At 47.0% G+C, this 21,703-nt stretch overlaps 1 protein-coding gene across 2 annotated transcripts; it reads left to right on the forward strand.

The window, feature by feature from the left end:
* The first annotated feature begins 5,299 nt into the window (after positions 1–5,299).
* On the forward strand, positions 5,300–11,259 carry LOC118987754 (cytochrome P450 1A1-like). 2 transcript variants are annotated; one of them, XM_037047030.1, is made up of 7 exons: positions 5,300–5,424; positions 7,560–8,427; positions 8,966–9,092; positions 9,180–9,269; positions 9,362–9,485; positions 9,631–9,717; positions 9,880–11,259. In XM_037047030.1, the coding sequence occupies exons 2-7, from the start codon at positions 7,588–7,590 to the stop codon at positions 10,163–10,165; spliced, it is 1,554 nt and encodes a 517-aa protein (XP_036902925.1). In that variant the 5' UTR covers positions 5,300–5,424; positions 7,560–7,587; the 3' UTR covers positions 10,166–11,259. The 2 variants fall into 2 exon arrangements, with proteins under 2 accessions (XP_036902925.1, XP_036902926.1); XM_037047031.1 differs by having other exon boundaries at positions 7,563–8,427.
* The last annotated feature ends 10,444 nt before the right edge of the window (positions 11,260–21,703 follow it).

Here is a 21,703-nt window from a genome sequence, read left to right on the forward strand (position 1 = left end):
CTGAAGGCCACGGCTCTTCTCTACAGCCTCTCCATGGCCGCCTTCTCTAGGTTCTGCTTTCCACTCCTTTCTCTTGCTGCTCCTAACTCTGCTGTTGCTAACCCTGTGAGGCTGCATTGTCCCTTAGCGGCTTCCCTAAACCTTTCCTATACCTTTGTAAATGGTCCCTCTATTAAGCTCTCCTTAATAACCCAATCTGAGGGACTGACCCTGACAGAGACAGGCAGGGATTTGCCTGGAGTGTCTCAGGAACATCAGGGAGATATTTGTGCCCAGGGAAGACAGAGTAACATAACAGGCAAGGAGGTCAGAGAGGTCATGGGGGCCACATATGGAAGGGACTTGCCGGCTATTGTGAGGCCTGTTTCCTCTGAGATTCCTCATAAACTTCCTTCTGGAAACTTCAACTTGGCCCGTTCTGAACTCGGGGAAGAGATGGCATCTCTTCTTCAGCTAGGAGCTGGGAGACGAATGGGGCACCAGGACCTTGGCAACAGCTGATTTCTTTCTGGGCATCCCCCATCCAAGGAGCCCCCAGCATGCAGGGGGTGGGCTTTGCTCCCAGTACATTGTCTTCTGATCATCTGTGCTTCACCTGTAAGTTCCCTCCAGGCACTCACCAGCCAACGGGCCTCCCATAGTGGTGCTGATGTCGGCATTTTTGGCAGACCAGTGGGAAGCCATCAGACAAGAGTAACTTCCTTAGGCCTCTGTCCAACCTGCCAGGCCTTCATGGGGCTCTCTCAAGGGCTGAGGTTTAATTACTTGCAGAGCACTGCAGGCTAAGCCTCTCCGGCCTGCAGGTGTTGGTTATAATCCTTTCAGTTCTAAGTCCCCAAATCCAACTCCTGCTAGAAGAGCGAGAGGAAGACAAGAAAAGAGGAAGAGATAGAGAAGAGCAAACACGGGGGAAAGGAGGCACAGTGGGGGGTGGTGGTGACCCTGAGTTACGCAGCGGAGATGCTCTGTGGGCGAACTTCATTGGCTTCAGGAATAACTTTGTCCGGGCGCTCAGTGTCACCGATTCTTTCCCTCTCTCCCTCTCCTCACCTCCCTGTTTTGCTTTCCCCTCAGTGGACATCATTCTAAAGTAGACTTTCTTTAAAAATGGCCACAGGTAGGCCCGGACTTATTTCAAATTAGCTTAACTACCTTGGTGAGAAGAGAACCTCTCTTTTCCAAAGACTTCAGAGAAACTCTTGTCGGGTTCTCATTGGCCTGGTCTGCGTCGTGAGCCAGCCCGGTAGCCTGGGGTGCGGGCAGCTCTGTCAAACCTGTTGGCTGAGAGTAGGGTGGGATAAGAAACACGAGTGGTAATGCCAGAAGAAGAGAGAATGGGTGCGGGGCACGCAAAACTCAGATGCTCACTGTCACTGGCATGACCGTATAATTTATTGTCCAAGACAGGACTCTTCAGAAAGTGAAAAGGGGCACTTTTAATATTTACACCGGGACAATGGGCTTAGACCAAGTCTATCTTTGGGAAATACTGTCACTCTAACTACAGCAGCCAAGAGGCAGGGAGCGGTGTTGGAGTAGGGGACTGCCTCATCTGAACCCTGGGTCCTGCAAACTAAATCTCTTTGGCTCTCTGCACATAGGTAGGGGAGGGGAGGCACTTGGGCTTCAGATCTTGAGTGGGATGAAGCGTGGCTAGGTGGAGTGAAGTCCCAGCTGTACATATCCACTCACACTGTACTCTTCTCAAATGGCCTCACTCCAACCTCCCACTCCCATGCTTTGTTCTTGTCACGTCCTGTCCTTTTGCCAGAAATGCCCTTCCTATACTCCTCATACTCTGTGACCCTTCTACAGTCCCCCCTCTCCACAGTCCCTTTATCTGCGTGCCCCCCGCCCCCACCTCACCCCAGCTTCTCACAGCTCCTGTAACATTTCCAGATTCAACATAGGCTGTGTTCAGGGTGTGGTTCCTGCCCTCCACCATTGGGTAGAGGCTTGTTGTCTCGCTTTCTCCCCATCTCCCTGCTGCATATTTCTCAACAGTGCTGACCAAAGACTCTAAGCTAGATCACTCTGCTGGGCCAAGACCCTCAGCATGGACTCTGTCCCTTCAGTCCAGAGCCCTTTCTGCTTTCCCCTGTCCCCTGCCTTTGTGTTCCTGGTATTGATCGTTAGGGAATCAGCCAAAGAGCTTCTCACGCAAAGGCATGCAAACTTTGACCCAGGATTGGCTGTTCAGCTTCTGGCCAAGGTTCCCTAACCTCCTTCCTGTCTCCCTCTTTCTTTACCCAGTGCTCCTGAGCGTCCCCTCCATCTAGAGAGCTCTTCTGTGGAGACAGGACTTGGCGAAAAGTGTACCACCTCCCTTGGCCCTCGTTGCATCAGACTCTCCAGGAGTATGGGGAGGTGGGAGCCCTGCCCAGGTGTGCAGCTGTTCCCTTGGGCTTCTTGGGGCTTCGCTGGCAGTTTAGGACAATAAACCATGGCCTGGAAGCAACGGGTTAGAGCTCTAGGCTCTGCTTTGACTTGCCATGTATCCTTGGGCCTAAGGAATTGGCTTAATTAGCTAATGAATTTCTTTTGAGTCAAGAGTATGTGAGCAAATGTGAGAGAATGTGAGCTCACTTAGAAAATGTGAGCAAACAAATACTCCTTCTATCAAATTAAGGGGTTTTTTTTTTGGTCTCTGGTCAGGAGCCTCAGCAGATGGTCTCTCAGCCCAGAAGAGCGCATTGCCGTGATTCTTCAGAGTTTGGGCATTGGCAGGGACTCTGGGGAGCCAAGGGACAGACTGTGTGGCAGAGCAGAACAAGGGGCCTGGAAGTGCCTTGCTCCCCACTTTCTTGCCACGGCTTCCACACAGATTCTTTCTATTTCTGTGGCTCTAGTTCAAACTGGGATTGATGGACAGACCCCCTCCTGGGTAAGATGAAGTTCCGCAGGCTGAGCCAGAGATGGAGAGGACAGAATGAATGGAACAATGCTGGGTGAGCTGAAAGACCAGCAATAACTGCCTTGCCTCCTGCCTGTTCTGTTGCCTAAATTCCACCATTATGGCATCAGTACTTTGGACTCAACATCACCCTGTTCCCGTGCCCCATCCATAAAACAGCTGGATTGACCGGTTAGTAATACCTTACAAGGACTCGGCTTGTCAGGTCAATTACCCACAGGCTGGTTTTCTGTGTTTGGGCATGGAGGAAGGAGTGACAGGCTGGGCTGGGGTCATGGCAAGGGTCAAGTGTTTTGAGAAGTACCATGGAGAAGTGTTGGAAGCAGACCAGGAGATACCTAACTTGCTGTGGAGAGGCTTCAAGGGGCATCCCAGAGGAAGTAATGTTTTCGCTGAGACTTCAAGTAGAGGAGGTTAGAAGTAGAGGTGGAGCCTGGTAACTTCTGTTAAAGATTCTACTTTGTATTCAGATGGGAGCTACTGGAGGAGCAAGGTGGTGATGGATAGTTTGCGTTTTTGAAAAGACCACTTCAGATGTGACAGGGTGCAGAAAGAATTGGAGGGAGTAAAAGGTGAATGGGAGCTAGGTTTGGAGGCTGTTAGTACATCATCGCTCATATGCTGAGCAATGATGAGGACTGAGACGAGAACGCAGCAGTGGGGCTGGACAGATGTGAGGGTAGAGAAACGTGTCTCTGTCTATTCTCAGCATGGGCATCGCACCCCCTGGGTCACAAAATTCCAGCAGAACTCCCCAGTCACAAGACCACTGCCCCTGGTACTGCTCCCTCCTTCAAGAACCACTGTGCAGGGTCTTTGAACTTGCTGTTGCCTCTGCCAGGTGCTCTCTTCTTCCAGGAATCTGTGTGCCTGGAACCAGGATTCCACACTCTGTGCTCAGTGTCATTTTCTCAATGAAGACTTCTCTGACCACCCTATTTTGAAATATAATCTGCCCCCACATGATTGCTTACCCCTTCCTTTCTCTGCTTTGTTTTTCTCTGTAGCACTTGTCACCCTCTGACATGCTCTGTCTCCCAACCACCATCAACCAAAATAATATGTAAGTTCCATGTGAGCCGGAGGTTGAGTTTGTTCATGTTAATTGCCAGCATCCAGAACAGTGGTGGCACATGGCATTTGTAAATGTTTGTGTAATGCATGAGGTGACGTCTGCCTAGAGTGGAGGTAAGGGGTCAGGATGAGGCTATTTTCTGGCCTGGGTCAGCAGATGGATGACCGCACCATTAGCTGGGTTGGGGAGCAGCGCGTGTGATGTGGCTAGTGGGGACAGGTTGAGCTAGACACGCAAATACGGCTTTTTCTGCCTGAACATCCTACATCGAGAGGATTTGGCATGGGTGGGGACAGCTTCAAAGGCAGCCAGCCAGGAAAGCCGGCGGCTCTGGGGCTGCGTGACCTGCCACGGGCGTGGACCAAAAATACGGACACACGCAGGCGCTCGCTCGCAGGCAAAAGCCCAGCTCCGCACGCGAACCTGGGCCCTTTGCACCGCCCCCACCCCCATCCAATAGCACATCCGCCAGGCTCGGTCACTCCTCTCCTTCCACCCCTTCGCTGCACAAGAGACTGGCCCATTTAGAGGCCCCCAGAGTCTCCTCCCCTCTCACGTGACTGTGCCAGGACCCGACCAGGACCGGGGCGTTGGGAGACTGGGACACGTGTAGGATTTCTTGTGCTTCTCACGCAACTGTGGGGCACTGCACCCTCGGCCAAGTGGGGCGGCAACAGGCCACATGACCTCTGCCCCCTGGAAGGAGGTTCCAGACACGGGCACCTTAGCATGGGAGGTGTCTGTGCCGGGTGCCCCCTCCTTACTCCCTTGGCCCCTTCCCCAGTCCGGCCCGGCTTTCCGTCCCAGCGACCTCAGGGCAGGGGTCGCAGCGCTTGTCACGCAAGCCAGGACTCAGTAACCCGGGGAAGGAAGGTCACTACCCCGCAGCCCCGCCCTTGCCTGCCTGGCCTCCGTCCGATAGTAGTGGGGGGGAAGCACTTGCACGTCCAGTGACTGCAAAAATGAGGGCAAGAGGACCCCGTGCCCGGGGCAGGAGTCTCCCCATAGCCTCTCTTCGGGCTGTCCTAGAACTTCTCCCCAAACCCCCCCCCCGCCCCCCCCCCCCCCGCCTCGTTTGGGCGCTGCGCTGTCCACAGGGTACCTTGGACCTGAGCGTCCCTGGTGTCCCCAGCCCTCATTCTTTTACATGCTGGCGCTTGGATGAGGCGTCCCCATAGTGGGCTCTCAACTGCCCGCGCGCATCCCACTTGTCCAATTCTCATCCACCCTAGAGCTACCTCCCCGGCCCCCCGCCCCCTTCCCATCCCAGGGCCAGGAGGCGTGGCCACACACACAAGCCGCCTATAAAGCTGGTTGTGCCTTCACCCTCACTCTGAAGGTGACAGTTTCTTGGAGCATTCCCTGATCTTCTTTGGGGTCCTGGCTCCACAGACCACTCTTCCCAGCTCAGTTCAGCACCTCCTCACAGCCACAGGTGAGTTCTGGGGACTTCTTCCAATAAAAGGAAAATTTTGATGCTTCTAGGTCTTCCTAGGTAGTCACTGGTCTAGCACCTCAAAAAAGAAGGCTGGGAGTGGCCTTAGTGAAGGAGGAGCCCGAGGAAGGGCAGACCCTGCCCGGTGTCCCACGGCTGGTAGCAGAAATCTAGATGCAGATGTCCCTCCTGCAGCTCCAGGACCAAGGCTGCTGCTTCATCCCCACTGACCCTCTGAATGCCGAGGACCTTCCCCATCCCAGTCACCTGGCGGGCTGGAGTAAGGACTCAGTTGTCCAGAGTTGGGTTGGGTGAGTGGAGGGGGCAGGTTGTGTTCCTACCAGTTGTACCTGTCTTATCTAAAAGCTACCCCTGGCTGCCTCTACCTCCACCCCCACCCTGCAGCCCCCCGCCCAAGGCATGGCTTGTCAAAAGCATGATGTGCTGACTGGGACCAGAGGAGCTGATATGAGCAGGAGTCCCGGGCACTGCCCGGAGGCCTTCCCTATCCCATTGACCATCTACTCCGGCCTCTGCTGGGAAGCAGTTAGTATGAGAGGATCTCAGCTTCAAGGAAGCTGGACCACTAGTCACATTTCTCTTGGCCTCCCACTGTCTTACTAAGGCTAGAGGTCCTTGGGGCACCCAGTATATGCAAGGGGACACCATGGTACGCCAAGGCCTAGCAGCATTCCAGTTTGCTTAGGGAGCCAGGGCTTTTTACATGACCTTTGGGATCCAGCTCCTCCAGGAAGTCTCCCTAGATGGATGGCCACAGTACTTGAGGTAGGAACCACACACCCAACCTCCCCATCTTGGGTGGCTCTCCTGCAGGGAAACCTCGATAGTCAGATTGTGAGGTTCCCCAGGCCAGAGGTGAGTTCTCTGCTCTGAGATCCAGCTAGGCACCCTGAATCAGAGATCACATCCCACTCCCTCCCTCAGGTGATATAATTGGAGCCCAGAAAGGTAAAATGACCAGTCCAAGGCCATGCCATTGAGCCTGAAACACTGAGTCTCCTGTACAGGGCACCAGGAAGATGTCCCAGTCAGAGCCTGATGCCTTGGAGTCAGTAGTCCATGAATTTGCACACATTTTCTGGACCAAGCCTAGAAAGTATCGCCTTAGCCTCAGTTAAGTTGGGGTCCATTCCTAATTTCCCTCATGGCAGTCTGGAGTTTTCTTGCAGCCCTGGCTCTGGTGGGAGCCTTGCATTTATTCTCTGTTCTCTGGGGAATAGTATATGGGGGAGATCCAGATCCATTCATTGAGAATTGAGCCCAACAAAAACCCTAGCCTAAATTTCTATGACTCAGACCCTCAATCTAGCTGGTCTCTGCCTGCTTTTATACTATGGGCCAGCTGAACTTAGAGAGCTGGAGCTGAGAGCAGTGTGGCTTAGACAGTGGTCTTCCCACACCCTGTCCCCTTCCCACCCTGTCCCAGGGCAAAGTAGGACACCCTCAACCCTGGGGTTGAGCGGGAGAGTTCTGAGGGTTCTGAGACCACTCTTCAAAAGGGGGTAGCTATGATAAGAGCTGGAAACCTTCCGGGGAATTTTCCCTAAGAGGTCTGAGTCCTGGCTCAAACACTGGGTGCTGAGTGACTTTGGCCAAGTTGATGCTTCCTCTGAAGGTCAAGTTCCCCCAAAGGTGAAATGAAGCTAAAGACGTGCACAATGCCTCATTCGTCTGGCAGCAGCATTTCCCTAAGTGTGGTGGGCAGTACTCAAGGAGATTCTGGTGATACGTGGCAATTATGCGTTTATTTTAACATGTTAGGGGGAAAAGCAAACTTGTACTTTCAGGCAGATATGTTTGGGAGAATGCTAAGTAGGTGGATTTAAAGTTGATTTTAGAAAAATGTGAAGCAGTAGTACAGGTGTGTATGGAAATCACAGAGTGACATTGGGAAGCACTGCTTTACACCGGTGCACGGTTAACAAAGGTGCTCTGCATTTAGGCAAGTTGGGAGCTCAGCAGCTTTTGCCACCTCCTCCCCTTCACACCCAGTGAGCAGTTCTGGATAGAGTTTCCTTTTTGCTTGACCAGCATGCTGTTACTTTAAGACATTGCTTTCTCCCACTCCCCTGTATGATGTCTTGATCTTTTCTTTTCCTCTTGCCACCTCTCAGCAGCCACCTTGCCATCTCTGTGCTGATCATGTTTTCTGTGAATGGACTCTCCATCCCCGTCTCAGCCACGGAGCTTCTCCTGACCTCCACTATCTTCTGCCTGGTATTCTGGGTGGTCAGGGCCTGGAAGCCTCGGGTCCCCAAAGGCCTAAAGAGTCCACCAGGGCCCTGGGGCTGGCCCCTACTTGGACACACACTGACCTTGTGGAAGAACCCACACCTGGTGCTGTCACAGCTAAGCCAGCGTTATGGGGACGTGCTGGAGATCCGCATGGGCTGCACACCTGTGCTGGTGCTCAGTGGCCTCGACACCGTCCGGCAGGCCCTGGTGCAGCAGGGCGATGATTTCAAGGGCCGGCCTGACCTCTACAGCTTTACCCTCATCAGTGATGATGGCCAGAGCATGACCTTTAGCCCAGACTCTGGACCAGTGTGGGCTGCCCGCCGACGCCTGGCCCAGAATGCCCTGAAGAGTTTCTCCGTCACCTCAGACCCATCTTCCTTATCTTCATGCTACCTGGAGGAACATGTGAGCAAGGAGGCTGAGGCCCTCATTAGCAAGTTCCAGGAGCTGATGGCCGAGGTTGGACATTTTGACCCCTACAGGTATATAATGGTGTCAGTGGCCAATGTCATCTGTGCCATGTGCTTTGGTCAGCGCTATGACCATGAAGACCAAAAACTCCTTAGTATAGTCAGCCTGAATAATGAGTTCGGGGAGGTAGCTGCTTCTGGAAACCCAGCCGACTTCCTTCCTATCCTCCGTTACCTGCCCAGCCGTACCCTGAGTATCTTCAAGGACCTGAATAAGAAGTTCTACATCTTCATGCAGAAGATGATTAAGGAACACTATAAAACATTTGAGAAGGTACAGGCTGGGGAGAGGCAGTTGGCTGATGAGGAGTAGGTAGGGTCAGGAGTCAGGAAGTCAGAGATAACTAGAGCAGCTTGGCATGGGGGACTCTCGGGGCCTTCACCCTGAGATTTTGAAGCCAGTAGTGGAGGGAACTTCATCCATGGCAGGAAAATAGAACTTTTTCATGGCCACCCCTTTTATCCTTCTTTCAGACAGCAATATTTACTAAATTGCCAGTCCGTGGAGGACTCTAGGCCACTCAGAGGGACAAGGAAGTGTTAAAAAGTTAGTCTCCTGGCCTCATGAGAGAGAAAAGGGTAAAGAGCACATACCCATGAGAAATGATGCCAGACTCTGTGTGTCACGTGACCCTTCAGTCGGGACAGGAGAGAGCCTTGGACTGGTAGAGGGAAGCTGGGGTGGCAGCCTTGGTGGGTGGGGGGGAATCATCTCTTGAATAAAGGTGCTAGGAATAGTAAGGGACCAGATCTAGGTGGAGAGGTAGGTTTGGGTTTGGGAACTTGCTCACCTGTGGACCTTCCCTACCCAGGACCACATCCGGGATATCACAGACAGCCTGATCAAGCACTGTCAGGACAAAAGGCTGGATGAGAATGCCAATATCCAGGTGTCCGAGGAGAAGATCGTTGCTATTGTCATAGACCTCTTTGGAGCTGGTATAAGCAATCCCATTTGCCTTTCCTGTGGCCAACTGCTCTGACCCCCCAATAGCCTAACTTCTCCCCCTGTTCTTCTTTGGCCAGGGTTTGACACAGTCACAACTGCCATTTCTTGGAGCCTCCTGTACCTGGTGACAAGGCCCAATGTGCAGAAAAAGATCCAGGAGGAGCTCGGTAGGTGGTGGCCTCCTTCAAAGTGCTTAAGGGAGAAGCCTAGCCCAGGCCTGGGAGGCCCCTTCATCTGCCTGGTCCTTTGTGCTCTACAGACAGAGTGGTTGGGAGGGCAAGGCGGCCCCGTCTCTCTGACAGACCCCAGCTGTCCTATTTGGAGGCCTTCATCTTGGAGACCTTCCGACACTCGTCCTTCATCCCCTTCACCATCCCCCACAGGTGAGGCCCTATGATCCATTGCTGCCTGGCACTGGGCCTTACTTCAGTCCATGTACCTGATCAGGGCTGGTGGGAGAAATGTGGTGGGGAAGGTAGGGGGATGTCACTGTGGCCCTGAGCTTGACTGAACTTTCTCCCTCCCCAGTACCACCAGAGATACAAGTCTGAGAGGCTTTTACATCCCCAAGGGGCGTTGTGTCTTTGTGAACCAGTGGCAGATCAACCATGACCAGTAAGTTGAGAAGGGGCAGCGGAAACTCTACCCTCTTCTGAGCTTCAGACACTGCTGTTCCTGGCCACTTGCCTCTCCCCTGCTCTTTTGGGCTGAGATGCAACCCACTAGATGCTTCTGAGTCTGAAGGCTGCCAGTTCATCTGCCTCTCTCTGATTACAGGAAACTGTGGGACAACCCATTTGAGTTCCGGCCAGAACGTTTTCTCACCCCCACTGGTACTATCAACAAGGCACTGAGTGAGCAGGTGATTATCTTTGGCCTAGGCAAGCGGAGGTGCATTGGTGAAACCATTGGCCGCCTTGAGGTCTTCCTCTTCCTGGCCACCCTATTGCAGCAGTTAGAATTCAGCACACCACTGGGTGTGAAGGTGGACATGACCCCCATCTACGGGCTGACCATGAAGCATGCCCACTGTGAGCACTTCCAGGTACACGTTCGCTCTTAGGGAGCTGAGAGTCCTGCAGAGCCGTGTACCTGTAAAAGCCACTCAGACTTGTGTCTCTGGTGGTACTGGGAAGGGAGAAAACTCAGTTAAGGTCAGGGCCACAATGAGATCCCCCTACTTCCCATACCATCTTCCTCCCACCAGCCCTGACCTGGTACATGGACTGAAGTGAGGCCCCAAATCTGTCTCCCTGGCCTGCCTGCCCAGATGGGCCAGGGCCAGGCCAGGGAGGTCTAAGCTTTGGCTTGAAAGCCATAGATACTGGACTGGCTGGTTTTTTTGCTGTCTGGCTGCAGGCAAGCCTGAGGGATCATGCCTGCTCCCCACCTTGGACTTTCCTCTCTGTATACTGTATGCAGGCAGTGGCCACTATAGGGGCCACACAGGAACTGATGAAGCCTTCTGAACTAGAGCTTGAGCTAGAAGGTCTGGTAGGGTTAGGAGGTTCTCTGGCCTCTGGAAAGCTCTGAAGAGCTCTTTGGAAGGCCTGGGCCCAGCAGTTAGCTGGCTCTCTGTGGGGTCTGACTGGCTTGAGAAATATTTACAACAAGCCACATGAAGTCCTGTTCAATCTCTCTGACAACTGGGAGCCATCAAGAGTGAAAGGAAGAAGCAGCCCAAGATTCTGGCACAGAGTTGGTCTCCCTACTTGAACAAGGCTGAGGAATCTGACCACATGGATCTGGGATGCTCTGCCTGGGGACATTGCCTTCCTCTCTGCAGGCAGGAACAGGAACGCCTCCTGGCCTTATGAGGCCCCTGTTCCTGTCCAGGAGGAGCTGGGGACCTGTCTTAGAAGAGTGCAGAGATGAGAGAGTCCTTTATTTAGGCATCAGGACCAGGTGGGGGGGGATGATAATTCAGTCACCTTGTGTTGGTCTCCTTTCTCTATGCCCTGTACTAATGTGTCTTTTAAAAATATTTGTATGCAAGGAGCTTTTCATTTTAGCCTACATTGTACTTGCATGTTTGCACTTATCATGTAAAAGCTTAACAATTTACTAAATACAGTAGAGAAAATTCCTACCCATGTACCCAGAAATGTGTAGGAAACATCTTCCTGAGCTAAATAAAGATATTATGCAGAAATCCTACAGCTGGAGATTTTTTAATCTTGAATGAAGCCATCACTTGTCTACATTCCCATCCTGCACCCAATCTTACGTCTAGTTTCACTGTGGAAGGAGGAGAAGGATGCCGTTAGGTGAAGCCACTGCTCTCAGGCAGCTCACAGTATGGATGGGCACGCTGCCTTCTTCCCTAACTGATCACACGTCGATGAACAGCATTCGCTGGACCAGGCACCGAGGAATGGGGGTATAAAGTGAATAAACATGGCCCCTGTCTTAGGGAGCCTCCCGGGGGGGGGGGGGTTGGAGGAACTGACTCACAAACACATCATCCCACTCATTGTAATCAGGGTTCTACAAAGCAGATGCATATCGGAGGGTAAGGCCCAGAGCCCGGGTGGGTGTGGTGGGAAAGGTTACTGGGTCCTGGGGACAGCCCTGCAGAGCCTTCCTTGAAGGAAGAGAGATAGTCTGTCATGGGTCCAACAGGGTAGGCTCTGGTCAGTGTGGAGAGAGAGAGGGTCTCAGTTCAGAAGTTGTGGTCTATTCCTCACTAGTCATGCCTGGCTCAGTTTCTGCAGCCATCTTAGAACCTAAGGCTAGTCACAGATGGAGAAGAAGGCCTTCGAGCAGCATGTGGCCCAGATTTCAACACTGAAAGCCCCTGTTCACCTGGGATGGCAGAGAGTGGTGGCAAATAAGGGCAGATGCTAGATTTATGTAGCCAGGAGCTGTTCTGGTTTGAGGGGTTGAGGGGAGATGTATCTTGGATGTGAGTCCCAGCCCAGCTGTCTTCCAGAACTGTGCAGAGGCCAGCAGGTGTTGTTCAGGTGCGGCCTTCTGGCAGGGGTAGACAGCTCCCACTCACCAATGCATTCAGGCCCCTGCAGGAAACAAGCGAAGTCAGCTGTAGCAGGCCTCTTTATGTAGGGGACAAGGAATTTGATGCCCAATCATTTTTGTACTGATCGATCTTTTTTACTTAAACAATAACTTGCCCTGGCTGGGTGGTTCAGTTGATTGGAGCATTGTCCCATATACCAAAAGTTTTTGGGTATGATTCTAGGTGGGGGGCACATATCTGGGTTGTAGGTTCGATCCCTGGTCCAAGTGTGTACGGGAGGCAACCAGTTGATGAGCTGCGGTCCGGCAGCAGCTTATCTAAGGGTCCCTCAGGTGAGAGTAGGCGTCGGCGCTGGGTAACAGGCGACTACACAGCTCAAAGGCAGGTGAAGCACTGTTCCTTTTATTGCAAGTACAAGCTGATTTTTTATATTTTCATTTTTGGCATAGATTAACATTTACAGGTGTACAGCATGATCAGTTAAGCAGAAAAAATCAATACAAAGGTAACCAGGAAAAGTACGAAAGTTCCCATAGTTTCAGTTATGTTAAACAAAAGTTATTTTGACCAGGAGAACCATTAATCGGACCATTTGAAATAGTTCTATGTACACAATTCGAATGTCTTACTGTTTATTAAAATTCTCAGAAATTGTCGTGGGCAACAGGTATGCTTAGACTGAGCAGAGGTTAGGAAATTCATTATAAGCCTTTGTAATATCTAACTTAGCTATCTATCTTGCTGTCTAAAATGTTTCTTGTATACTGAGGACTCTAACTCCTTGGTAGTTGTTTCTAAGTGCTTAGTTTGTAATAGTTAACCAGCTTCTTCTATTTTTATGCCTGTCTAATTCTAACTGATATATATTCCTATTCAAGGTAAAGGAGGGGCTGTTACTCTAACAACTCTTTGACAATCAGGGGCTATTTTCTAAAGGGGTTTTTGCTATTCTATGAGGCAGTTCTGTGGGAATACATATTTTTCCCTGAACTGTCCTTTCTTGGGTGGCTTTCACAGGAACAAATAAGTACAGTACGATGCCTTAATTCAGCCAGGGTGATATTGCTCAGGACTTGAGCCAACTGTTGTTTTTTTCTCTGAGAGTGGTCATTAATTCTAGGAGATTCCAAATTACCAGAAGTGCAAAGGTTAGAATACTAAGAAACAGTAAGAATAAAAGCAACACCATATATCCACTAATGCCACGTCCGTCCTGCTGGAAAACGTTTCTGTGAAGCTGTCATCTCCAAGTTGTCAGCCAACCTGGTTAGCACTGGACGCGGCATTGATGTTTCTCTTTCACATTAACGTTTCTCTCTTTCGCTCTCCCCCTTCCTAAGATCAATTAAAATATCCTTGAGTGAGGATTAAAAAATAATAACTTGTCAGCCCTGGCTGGTGTGGCTCAGTGGATTGAGCGCGGGCCTGCGAACCACACGATCGCGGTTCGATTCCCAGTCAGGGCACATGCCTGGGTTGCAGGCCAGTTCCCAGCAGGGGACTCACGAGAGGCAACCATACATTGATATTTCTCTCTCTCTCTCTCTCTCTCCTTCCCTTCCCCTCTTAAGATAAATAAATAAAATCTTAAGAAAAAATAATAACTTGTCTCATATGCTGTAACATAGATGAGCCTGATAATATCTTGCTGAAAGAAGCCAGACATGAAAGGCCACATATTGTATGATTTCAGTTACATGAAATGTCCAAACCGTGCAAATCCATAGGGACAGAAGGCCCCGTAGTGGCTGCCGGGGGGAGAGGATCGGGGAGGGGAAGGTACAAGGGTGACAGAATATATTCTGGAATTAAATAATGTGATGATTGTGTCACTTCTTTTTTAAAAATTTTATTTTTCAATTAGAGTTTACACTCAATATAATTTTGTTTTAGTTTCAGGTGTACAGCCTATATAACTTCTTTAATATACTAAAACCCACTGAATTATTCAGTTTAAACTAATTAAGACAAAAAATGACAAAGTGTGTCAACCTTTTTTCTTAAAAAGTAAGTGAGGGAGGAATGGGGGTAACATGCACAACACTTTCAGTGTTCTCAGTAATCACGTTGGTAATCATAATTAGTATTTCTATTTTGAGACTATAGTATAATATGGGATAAAACAAATGAATAATTAATAATGAGAATATTCTAATTCATAATCCCCTGTATCCTTAAGAGCTAGGATTTTGGGTATGGGAAAAAAGAGATACAGATATAATAAAAAAAGTTAAAAAGTATATATGTCATATACATATATTAAGTATATTTCTAAGAGTTAGAAACAATGACCAACTCATAACAACGAGCACTCCTAATACCTCAACTGCCATACAGGGCTCCTTGGGAAAACACTGGTTATCAGATTTGGGGAAGAAATGTAAAGGATGAGCCTGAAACAGTGACTTATATCACAGAGCAAAGACGCCACAATGACCAGGAGTAGATTAAGCTATTTGGGAGTCTACTAAAAAGGCTCCAAATGGTCAAAAATAGAACAATTTGAGCATTGTAATAATATTTCCATTGATTGAAATCCATCCAATATGTCTGAATCCATGAGTTCATAAAGATATTAAAAAATTAACTGTCAAAGGAACTATCAAAGGTTACTGTCAAAGGAACTATCTTGAAAAGCAAAAAAAAAAAAACAAAATTAAAATCAAGCATTTGTTCTACCTTTTCTACAAGAACTATAGAAAATTAATAGTGGGCAAAAAGTATCTCTTAGTAAAAGTATTACAATTAATAAATTAAAAACAAACAATAGATTTAGAATGCCCCTATTTTGCAGCCACCAATGAATTAATGGATCTGGGCACTGCACCCAACTGCTAACATAAAAACAGAGAGAGCCAGACGTGGTTTCTGATGAAAGAATCCAGCACTACCTGCAGTATTGCAAGGGACTAAACCACAGTCCAACCAAGTCTCTGGATCCAGCTGCCAATTTGCAATATATTCAGAGAATGAAGAAACATGTTGATTGGAAACATAAGTGTGCAAGCAGTAAATTCAGACTTTGGGAGACTCTAGTCTAAGGCCTGTGTTCTTCAACAGATAACTGTAAGAAAAATAAAGGGGGGGAAACCCTGTACATAGAGGACAGACTTAAAAGATATATCACAATTTAGAAAATGAACAACACACATTTAGTGATAAATCTATAAAGAACAAGTAAATTATTACAATAAGAGTCTGGAGAATGGGTACATTTTGTGGAAATGGGACACGAAATGGAACACCACCTTATCTGGGAAGCACTTTATCTGCCCTTCCATTCTAAATGATATCTTTGCTGATAGAGTAATCTTGGATGTAGGTCCTTGCCTTTCATGACTTTGAATACTTCTTTCCAGCCCCTTCTTGCCTGCAAGGTTTCTTTTGAGAAATCAGCTGAGAGCCTGATGGGAACTCTTTTGTAGGTAACTGTCTCCTTTTCTCTTGCTGCTTTTAAGATTCTCTCCTTATAGGGACTTCTGCCAAGATGGAGGCGTAGGTGGAAACACTGTGCCTTCTTCCACAACCAAGTTTGAATACAACAAAGGTTTAGTAAACAAAGACACAGCCAAAGAACAGAAAAACTGAACTATACAGAAGTCCGACAACAACGAACCTTTCAACTGGGACTGGTAAGAGGGGCGGAGCCAGCAGGGGAGCAGGGTCAGGAAGGAAAGATCCCCCAACCCAGGCACACAGGCAGCTGGGGTAGCAGCATGGACCCAGTGAGGGTGCAGGGCAGACTGACCATTGTCACACATTTGTGCACGCGCAGATAGACCAGCAGAGTGAGCAGTGAGACGGACTGCGCAGGCCCCAGCGGACGAACCCAGCGACAGAGGGCTGAGCACAGTCACACATTCACGTGCAGTGGGATGGAACACACGGGACCTGGTGACACTGGCAGTGGGAGGCGGCAGATGAGACTGCCATTGCTCCTCTTTGACCCCGCCCCCATGTACAGCGTCACAACCCAGCGACTTAGTTGCCCTGTTCTAGTGAACACCTAGGGCTCCGTTCCTCATATGCAACAGGCACGAACAGTCCAAAATATGGCTCAAGAAGAACTCAAAGCCCCAGAGCCAGTAACTCTAAGCGAAAAAGAAATAGCCAGCCTATCAGATGCACAGTTCAAAATACTGGTGATCAGGATGCTCACAGAACTGGTTGATTATAGTCACAAATTAGAGGGCCATATGAAGGCTAAACTCATTGAAATGAAGGGAGATGTCCAGGAAACCAATAGCGATGGAAAGGAAACTAGGACTCAGATCAATGCAATGGACCAGAAGGAAGAACGAAACATCCAACCAGAAAAGAATGAAGAAACAAGAATTCAAAAAAATGAGGAGAAGCTTAGGAACCTCCAGGACATCTTTAAATGTTCCAACATCCGAATTATAGGGGTACCAGAAGGGGAAGAGAGACAGCCACGAGTGGAACACTTATTTGAACAAATAATAAAGGAGAACTTCCCCAGTCTGGCAAAGGAAATAGACTTCAAAGAAACCCAGGAAGCTCAGAGAGTCCCAAAGAAGTTGGACCCAAGAAGGAACACACCAAGGCACATCATCATTACATTAGCCAAGATGAAAATGAAGGAGAGAATCCTACAGGCAGCAAGAGATAAGAAGACAGTCACCTACAAAAGAGTATCCATCAGACTGTCAGCTGATTTCTCAAAAGAGACCTTACAGGCAAGAAGGGGATGGAAAGAAGTATTCCAAGTCATGAAATCCAAAGACCTACAGCCAAGATTGCTTTATCCAGCAAAGCTTTCATGTAGAATGGAAGGACAGATAGAGGGCTTCTCAGATAAGGTCAAGTTCAAGGAGTTCATCATCACCAAGTCCTTATTATATGAAATGTTAAAGGCTTAGATAAAAAAAGAAGATGAAAAATATGAACAGTGAAAGGACAGCAAACTCACAGTTATTAACAACCACACCTAAAACAAAAGTAAACCAAGAGGACAGCTAGATCAGGGGTGGAACCATAGAAATGAAGAACAGATGGAGTGTTAGCAACAGGGGAGTGGGAGGAGGAGAAGGGGGGAGAAGGTACAGAAAATAGCATAGACGGTAGGTATAAAATAGGGGAGAGGGCAAGAATAGTAGGGGAAATATAGAATCTAAAGAAGTTGAGACACATGGTCATAAACTAAAGGGGGGAATGGTGGGGGAGGGGGTGTTCAGGGTGGAGGGGAATGAAGAGGGGAATAGAACAACTACAATGGTATAATCAATAAAATATATATATATATATAATAAATTTTTTAAAAGCTGCAAAAAAAGATTCTCTCCTTAGTGTTCATCTTGGGTTATGTAATTACGATGTGCTTTGGTGCATTCCTCCTTGGGTCCAACTTCTTTGGGACTTTCTGAGCTTCCTGGCCCTCCTGGAAGTCTACTTCCTTTGTCAGATTGGGGAAATTATCCTTCATTGTGTTTTCAAATAAGTTTTCAATTTCTTGTTCTTTCTCTTCTTCTGGCACCTCTATGATTTGGATGTTGGAACATTAAAGTTGTTCCAGAGGCTTCCAAGCACCTCCTCATTTTTTTTGAATTCTTGCTTCTTAATTCTGTTCCAGTTGTATGCTTATTTCTTCCTTCTGTTTCAAATCACTAATCTGAGTCCCAGTTTCCATCCCGTCACTGTTGGTTCCCTGTTCATTTTCCTTTATTTCACTTTTCATAGGCTTCATGTCTTCCTCTATTTTGTGACCATTCTCAACCATTTCTGTGAGCATCCTGATTACCAGTGTTTTGAACTCTTCATCTGATAGGCTGGCTATCTCTTCATGGCTTAGTTGTTTTTCTGGAGTGTTGATCTGTTCTTTCATTTGGGCCACATTGCTTTGTCTTGGCTCACCTGTTATGAGGGGCAGAGCCTTAGGTGTTCACCAGAGCTGGCCAACCCATGTCCCACTGTGGTGCTTTGTTTGTGGGTGAGGGATCTGAGAGGGAACAATGCAATTTGCTAGGCTCTTGGCTGATTTTCAGTCACTGTCCCCACTTCCCACAAGTGATTGGGCCCTTTTGTTGTTGATTCCTGGGTGGGTGGGCTTGAGAATGTACTCAATAGAAATTCTAGGACCCTGTGGGTCTCTCCAAAGAACTCTCTTATGAGGATGGGAGTGTCCCCTGCCCCTGAAACCCCCACAGGTTTTTACAGCCAGAGGATTTGAGGCTCTTTCCCCATGCTGTAACCCTTCGTTATGTAGTCTGTCTTGCTCCCCGGTTGTTCCTCTCAGTTTATCTGCATGCAAATGTGAGACTGCCAGCCACAGCCTTGTCTGCCTGGTCCTCCAGCTGCTGCCTTGCCGTGGGTACTCTCTACGCCGGCTGCCTGTCTCCACCCCTCCTATCAGTCTGGAAGAATGTTCCTTCTTTAACTCCTTGGTTGTTTGACTTCCATTCTGTTTGATTTTTCTGGTTGTCCTGGTTAATTTTTGTTTTTAAATTGGTTGTACTATTTTTGGTTGTGTGAGGAAGTGAAGCATATCTACCTACTCCTCCATCTCGGCTGAAAAATTTGCTTCTTATGAGAGGTAAAATAATAGGGATTTGTATAATTTATTTCCAGATTTTATTTGACTTAAACTATTAAGATTTTTTTTTGTTTCCCAAACACAGATGAAAATACATCTGACATATCAAGGGAAGTTGTTTTGTTATTAATATAAGTATGTTTCAGGGACTAAGTACATTTGTGTTTGAGACTAGACATTGTCATGTTGACCTGCAACTACCAAAATAATAGCCACACACAGATTGATGAACAATTTTTGTTTCAAGGTTTAAAATTTAAAATTTTACCATTTTCAATTGGGAACAGTTATTATAACGTTTTGTGGTATAAATGAGTGACTAAATCTTTATAGATTAGTGTGTATTATTCTCAACAGAGGATTCCACTTTCCTAAGTCTAGTACTGTTGATTACTAAATTAAATTAACCAGAGCCAGTTGGTCTTATCAGGCTCAAGTAATCTGTTGTTTCCTTACACTTGCCTAAAGGTTCCTGCTGCAAGTTATAGATCACAAACTGAGTCTTCCAGAAGGAACCTCAAAAAGACTCAATAACTCACATAGACTATACCCACACTATACCCAGTGACCAAATCAGGCTCTCCAGGACGTTTTTAGTGCAGAGGCAGGGACTTCATGGAAGTAGACAGCTCAGACCCAAAACTTTTAAAATCAAGATCATGATTAGAGCATTGTCTGATACTCCAAGGTTGTGGGTTAGATCCCCAGTCAGGGCACATACAGGAGTCAACCAATGAATACATGAATAAGCGGAACAACAAATCAAAGTTTCTCTCTCCCATCATCTCTCTCTCTAAAAAAGAAAAATAAAAAAAGATCATGCCTGTAAATAGGGCTACTAATTTACCTTCTAAATTGTTTTAACTATTTTTAATCATTAAATTTTGGAGAATTCAAGTTCTGGCCAAGATGGAGGTGTATGTAGAAATGCTTCTTCATTTCCTTATACAACCAAAAGAAGGATAACAACCAATTAAAAAACAATAAACAAACAGAATTTCCAGAATAGCAAACTGCATGGAACTGCAACAACCAAGGAGTCAAAGAAACATTCATCAAGACCAGTGTGCCGAGACAAAGAAATATGGCCCAAATGAAAGAACAAATCAACACTCCAGAAAAAGAGCTAAGTGATGAGGAAGTGGACAACTTATCTGATACAGAGTTCAAAACACTGGTACTCAGGATAATCAGGATGCTCACACAATTGATTGAGCTCGGTCACAAAATGAAGGAAGAAATGAAGGCTACACAAAATGAAATAAAATAAAATATACAGGGAACCAACAGTGACAGGAAGGAAACTGACTCAAATCAGTGATTTGGAACAAAAGGAAGAAATAAGCATCCGACTAGAACAGAATAAAGAAACAAGAATTAAAAAAAAAAAGAGGAGATGTTTAGAAGCCTCTGGAACAACTTTAAATATTCCAACATCCGAATCATGGGAGTGCTGGAAGGAGAAGAGGAAGAGCAAGATACTGAAAACTTATTTGAACAAATAATGAAGGAAACTTCCCCCATCTGGCAAAGGGAATAGACTTGCAGGAAGTCCAGGAAGCCCCAAGAGTCCCAAAGAAATTGGACCCAAGGACACATCATAATTACATTACCTAAGATTAAAGATAAGGAGAGAATTTAAAAGTAGCAAGAGGAAAGAAGACCGTTACCTACAAAGGAGTTCCCATCAGGCTCTCAGCTGATTTCTCAAAAGAAACCTTGCAGGCAAGAAGGGGTTAGAAAGAAGTATTCAAAGTCATGAAAGGCAAGGACCTACATCCAAGATTGCTCTATCCAGCAAAGCTTTCATTTAGAATGGAAGGACAGATAAACTGCTTCTCAGATAAGGTCAAGTTCAAGGAGTTCATCATCACCAAGCCCTTACTATATGAAATGTTAAAGGGACTCATCTGAGAAATAGAAGATGGTCAAAAACTACAAATAATAAAATGATAACAAACTCATAACTATCAACAACTGAACCTAAAAAACAAAAACAAAAAGTAAACAAATAAGTAGAACAGAAACAGAATCACAGAAATAAAGATCCCATGAAGGGTTAGGTATGGGGAGGGAGAGGGGGAAAATGGGGGTGCAAGGTACAGGGAACAAGAAGCATAATTGGTAGACATAATATAGACAGGGTTAGGTTAGGAATAGTATGGGAAATACAGAAGCCAAAGAACTTACATGTATAACCTATGGACATGAACTACAGTGGAGGTATGCTGGAGGATGAGGGGTGCAGAAGAGGATGATAAGGAGAAAAAATTGGGACAACTGTAATAGCATAATCAATAAAATATACTTTAAAATTTTTTTTGAAGTTTTTCTGACCATCCTAATTTTAGGACTGATTCTTTATATAGATAGACATTGCTCATGTTTTAGATTCAGTAACTACCACAGGAAACTTAATTTGTTGGATTTATCATTTATCTCCAAGAATACTGATGTGATCTCTTCTATTAAAGTATTTTATTGAAAATACCACCAGCTACAATTGTGATAAGGCTCATTTATGGAAATTAATTTGTTTATGATTGGTCCACAATTAGTAATTGTAGTAAAGAAAAAGATATATCATATGGGTTGATTATATTGAGGAATAATCTAGTTCTGGTAGTTCAAAAATATTTTAGATATATAGCTTGTGTTAAGGTATCTCTTATAAATATGACATAAATACCTGTTAGAAACGTTCATAGGTTTTTGTAAAGCTATGTAATATAAAATCTTGCTGATTGGGCCACATCACATGAAATACCAAAAACACTTTCACACTCAACGTAATTGATCAAAAAAATCTTTGTGCTGGCAGTGTTACCTGACAGGGAATGGCCCAGAGAGGGTCTGCCTCAGGCCAGCCTGTAGGGTGTGGGTTCTTGAATTCATGTAAGAAAGATTTTACAACATGAGTCCAGGTGATTTTGAGAGTACGTTCATTAAAGCTGGGAAGAATGAAAAAAGGAAGACCTTAGGATAGGGTAGAAGAAGTAATGGAGCAAACCTAGGAGGTGCTCTGCTTTGGCTCCCGAGAGATGTTATAAGAAAGGAGTGAGCCAAGGAGGGGC

Source organism: Sturnira hondurensis, unplaced genomic scaffold (genome assembly GCF_014824575.4).
Source record: "Sturnira hondurensis isolate 20B ecotype Veracruz unplaced genomic scaffold, ASM1482457v3 Scaffold0005329, whole genome shotgun sequence".
Taxonomy (NCBI): Eukaryota; Metazoa; Chordata; class Mammalia; order Chiroptera; family Phyllostomidae; genus Sturnira; species Sturnira hondurensis.